Source organism: Embiotoca jacksoni, unplaced genomic scaffold, assembly GCF_022577435.1.
Source record: "Embiotoca jacksoni isolate LCO1_2020_lvr unplaced genomic scaffold, fEmbJac1.0.p SCAF_23, whole genome shotgun sequence".
NCBI classification, from domain to species: domain Eukaryota; kingdom Metazoa; phylum Chordata; class Actinopteri; family Embiotocidae; genus Embiotoca; species Embiotoca jacksoni.
The window spans coordinates 10,116,057-10,121,027 of NW_027185374.1; the positions used below are offsets into that span (position 1 = coordinate 10,116,057).

A 4,971-nucleotide genomic window follows, 5' to 3' on the forward strand; every position below is an offset into this window, starting at 1 on the left:
GACGTCTTCTTTTGGTGCAGCTTGGCAGAAACTTCACTATTATACTCAGCAAGTGAAAGAGAGTCAGCTGACAGTTTCATTAAACATTAATGAGGATCGGCCTCCTCCATCCTGTGATCACTTCTGTTCTGGTAAGGCTATTGTGCAATGCAACATGGGTGTTGAACGGCGGGTGAGTCACATGGTCTTTTAGGTATGAAGGTTGCAGAAACACAAGCCTGTAGTGTTCATCACAAAACATATATAACAAGAAATGAATGAGATGGCAGAAATATGAAGCAATTCACTCCAATCAGTCATTTGAGATCATTTCCTCTTCCAATCCTCTCTAGAAAATACATGATTACATTTTAGTAGTTGGATTAACTGGTGTTGTAAATCATGTAGACACCAGAGAGAAAACCGATGGTTTTGTGTGGTATGGTGGTATTGATTTAAATAAGAGGCAGTAAAATACCATACAGAATTCATGAACAACACACGGTGTGCTGTTTTTATTCACTGTATTGAGGGTGGAAAACTTGGCTGGATAATGATGTATTTAGACCTTTAGAGACTTCTGCGAGTTCAGATGATGGATGATTCATACTGTTTGGTGCCTCTCTGAGTTCATATGACTAATGATAATAAACTGCTGAAAGACTGCAAACAGTTAACATTTGTGTTATTTCTGATTGATCTGATGTCTTATTGAGCAAACTGTCCTCTATTAATCATCTCCACAGCTGGCTGGAAACCTCTGTGTTATCTCTACAGACCTGTGTGAGGGGAACTAAAAGCTACTTAAACCAACTACAATATGATGGAGGCATGCAGAGTACAAAAGCAGTCATTGGTCTTACCTGAACACTCTGTCCTTATTGACAATCTGGACAGCCTGAGGACAGAAGCTCCTCCTGAGCCCCTCTGTACTGACCCACAGGCTGCGGTGTTCTTTTTTGACAAAAATGTATATCGGTCTCAGGCAAATCTTGGGGCTCTGGTTCTGGTTCCCATCATGCACCTTGGGTGAATCAGCAGTGTGAGATGAGTTGAGTTCAGGTATGACTCACATCCTTTCTTGGGTGGAAATTATTCGTCAAGATGACCGATGAATGAGTTCCTCTCAAAAGAAAATATTGTAAATCATGTAGCTATTACTCAATATGATACATTTTGAGATTAATCGTTTTTGAATTAAAAATTAAAAAATAATTAAAAGTAGATATTTGAAGAAAAAAAATATTGATTTACTACTGTATATACATACAATACAGCAGTTTCATGATGGGTCTGTATTTTGTGGCATGTTGAACCATTTTTTAAACAACACCCGAATGTACTCAATGTGTTTGCACATTCTCCACATGCAATACGCACACCAATGTTTTTATTAACCGAATTACTTACAACAATATGAAAATATAATAATGTCGATCTTTAGACACTCAGCCAGGTTTCTCAAGAATGATGCAAAAAAAACATTGTCAGTGCAAAGAGGTGAACCCCGTAAACCTTCCCATCTGAAAAATATAAATCCCCAAATTGAGTCAGTCACAGGCCCACACCTGTAAGGCCAAAATGAACAAGCCTGGTCTCTATTGATCAGAAACACTCGTGAGAATTTAGAAAAGCAGTGAGTCCAAAAACTGCAGCAAAAAGCCAGACAGTAAAAGTTGACGTTATTGGACCGGGTCTAAAAATTCTCTGATGAGATATAACAGAAATTAAGCACAACAATGCTGCACCTAGCAGCACGAGGTGACCTCTTCTTTAAAATGCCAAACTCAGCAAACCTTATGAAACTCTTCATGCAAATGGTAACAAAAACAGAGAGCAGAGGACAGGAAGAGACAGGCAGAAAATAACCACTCCGAACCGGCTTTAAAGTGGCGTTCTAGACTTCAGGTCTCTGCTCGATTAGTCCTAACTATTAGTTGAAATTCTATTATCAAAATCATAGCCACAGTTCAGCTTTCTTATGTATATACCAGCCAATAATGTAATATATTGTGCATTCCCGGATATTGCGACAAATGTCCTGTATATTCTGAAAAAAACAGTCGGTGTAAATCGTTCAACTCTGAGATAATTGGCTCCCAAAATTAGACTGAAAACATAAAATGCCAGTTTGTCTTGAGAAGTCTTTATTTCACTTTATTTTGAACCATGTATTAACAGCAGTAGTACAATAACAAGTTGGCTTGGTGACTTCGTCGATGCTTCAAATGATAAATCGGCTGATTGTTGGTTCATTGTATCATATAAAACAGTCAGTTGGATATGATATATAATGATGTAATCAGACATGTGGAGACGTTGCCAGGTTCAGATGACAAATGGTGATAAATGTGTCACGCTGACAGACAGATTAATAGACTGACATTTCTGTTACTTGAAGATAGATCTGTTGTCTCATTCATCAAGCTATTCTCTATTCATCACTTCCCCGGTGCTCTTAATATCACCTTCACAGTGTTTTCAGATGCAGAGGTAAAAATGAGATGAAATGTCCTGAAGCTACTAAAAAACCTGCTGCAGCGGGAAAATGTGACACACGGAGCATCTTTACATGGCTGTGGGGTTGTTGATCTTTCCCATGAAGAGGATGCTCTTGGTCGAGTGCTCCAGGATGAATACCATGAAAGGTCTGTTGAGCATAATGGTCTCGGGCATGCTCATGGACATGATCTCGATGGTGGTGGCGGCGGCTGCCTCCGTCCCAGTTTCATCCACGCTCAGCACGGCCTGGTGGGACACCTGTGGAGGAGACAACAGTCAGCGTCAAGTCGGATTTAGAAACGTCTGAAAAAACTGTGCAAAAGCTGGATGGCCCTTCAGCTATGTATGTGTGAGTCAGCTCTTCCATGAGTAATTGCCGTTAAACAGACATAAAGCTTTCAGGTAACATAACAGAAAATGTGAAGTCATGTTTTGCAGATCCTACCTTTGAGGCTTTGAGCTTGACCTCATCAGACATGCCGGAGAAATCTGCGTTGTCTCCAAAAGCGTCTGTCATTCCCATTTCTTTCAGTGTGTCAACCAGAGAGGCTTCGGCAGAGATGGAAAATTTCGGCATGAAAAGATTAATGTTGCTGAGGAACAAAGAAAATCACCAGTGTCAGAATCAGTGGGAAATACAGATGACATGTTTGTGCAACATGAGCTGTACTAATTTTAGAATAAAAACCCAACACATGCCAAGCCATTCCCTGCCCACACTATTAAAGCATCTGTGACACACAAACATAACTGTAGGCCTGAGGATGCAAAAGAAATCCCTCTCTTCTTACTTCCTGAAGAGCGAGTTGTGCCAGTGCTGGATGTACTCCTTGTTGATGTAGCCCTCCACCTTGCTCATCTTGCCTTCGTCGGGCAGCACGATCATCATGGAGGTGTTGCCCTTGTACGGCAGCATGACGACGGTGGTGTGGTTCTCACTGTCCTGATAAAAGTCGTAGCGTCCCAACTTCTTCATCATGTCCACCTGAACTTTGGTGGTGTCGTCCACGTTGAACTCGGCCTTTTCTGTCATGTTAGCATCGAAGGGTTTCTCCCACTGTCCTGTACGAGACAGCAGAGGAGGGAGACGAAGGATTACAAAGATAAAAATGTTGAAATATTAGATTTAAATCTGGTTCTTTGTCCTTAATACCTTAATTAAGATGACTAAATGTGCCTGCACAGATGGAGTGTCTCTATGTGTCCTACCTCTAAAGTACACGTAGTTGATGAGCACCATGGCCATCTCCGGGTCCAAGTCCTTCACCATGTCTTTGATCTTGTCCTGAGTTTTACTGGCAATGTATCTGTTGATCTCAGCTGCAGCCTCGTCTGGTTTGGTGAAGTCGACGTTGATGGTCTCACCAGAGTAGTGGTGCTTGATATCCTTCAGAAACTTATCCAGAGGACTGAAACCAGAGCGCAGGGCCAGAGCGTTGCCGACATCCAGCTGCTGGGTCTCCTGGCTGTGGCCGAGCATGTGGAAGAGATGCTCATAGGCTTCATTGACCTGCATCTGGTTTAAGGCGCCGTAGCCCAAGCTGGAGAACATCTGGGTGTGAGTGTCACCTCGGGCGCCGGTGGACAGCATGGACAGGGCGGTGGAGATGCCCAGCGGTGAGTAGAAGATGTTCTTTCCAGCAGCAGCCTTGGCATTCAGGCTTTTGTAGAGGGCAAAAGCAAAGTCAGCATTGGGAGAGGACAGTTTGTGGCAGCTCATGCCGCCCTCATGGCCCTGTTGGTGGTGGTCGTGGCCCTGGTGGTGGTGGTCGTGATCGTGGTCTGCCCAGGCTACAGCCAGCAGCAGTGCTGCGAGTGCACAGCTAGCAAACATACCACGCATCTTTACAGCCTGTCCAGAGAAAATCAAGTCAGTTAGGATCGACCAGAGTAGGTCTAATTTAATCATAAACAAAAGGAATTATAGGGTTAATATCTCTAAATTAAACAGGACACATTTATAATAACATCTAGACAGGTTTAAACTTCCAAATTATTACAAATTTTGTCACATCCAAACAAAATTTTTACCCAAAAAAATAGTTTTCTTAAGAATATTGTGGAGCATATTTCATTAAAGTGATGTGCTTACCTTCAATGTCCTATTTGCTGCAGGCAGTTTGTCAAAAACGTCCTCCTTTATATACAGGAGCTCCGGGAGTCAGCTGACAGTTTGTCAAAGATTAACCAAGACCAGTTTTTCTCCTCTGTCCTTTGCTAAGAGAGATCAGCCTATCTTCACTGATGCAACACAGCATGGGTAAAGAACCGCTGGTGAGATGATGGACTGCTCTAAAAATGTGGGAGAATGTGTCTATAATGCATCACGCAAATTCATGTCTAAGTTATTCTCAGTCATGTAGCAGTTAATCAGTTGTACTGGAGCATGTTACTTCAGATCTGTTCTCTCATCCCAACATGAAGTGTTGACGTAAAGTTAAAGCTCCTGAAATGTTTCCATCAAATCTCAGTTCTTCTCAATAACATGAA

The 4,971-nt window shown here is 42.1% G+C and overlaps 1 protein-coding gene across 1 annotated transcript; it reads right to left on the reverse strand.

Moving 5' to 3' along the window:
• Positions 1–2,109: 2,109 nt before the first annotated feature.
• LOC138203636 (alpha-1-antitrypsin homolog) lies at positions 2,110–4,610 on the reverse strand. Its single transcript, XM_069158640.1, has 5 exons — positions 4,574–4,610; positions 3,691–4,333; positions 3,273–3,543; positions 2,927–3,074; positions 2,110–2,739 (listed from the first exon to the last, which is right to left on the reverse strand). The coding sequence occupies exons 2-5, from the start codon at positions 4,322–4,324 to the stop codon at positions 2,548–2,550; spliced, it is 1,245 nt and encodes a 414-aa protein (XP_069014741.1). The 5' UTR covers positions 4,325–4,333; positions 4,574–4,610; the 3' UTR covers positions 2,110–2,547.
• Between the last annotated feature and the right edge of the window lie 361 nt (positions 4,611–4,971).

What these genes read in the sequence shown, in the direction of transcription:
- LOC138203636 (XM_069158640.1), bottom strand. Translation starts at nt 4,324, where the DNA reads ATGCGTGGTATGTTTGCTAGCTGTGCACTCGCAGCACTGCTGCTGGCT. An exon ending in CACAACTCGCTCTTCAGGAA is followed by an intron (nt 3,075 to 3,272) that starts GTAAGAAGAGAG and finishes TTTGTTCCTCAG; the next exon opens with CAACATTAATCTTTTCATGC. An exon ending in TCAAGCTCAAAGCCTCAAAG is followed by an intron (nt 2,740 to 2,926) that starts GTAGGATCTGCA and finishes TCTCCTCCACAG; the next exon opens with GTGTCCCACCAGGCCGTGCT.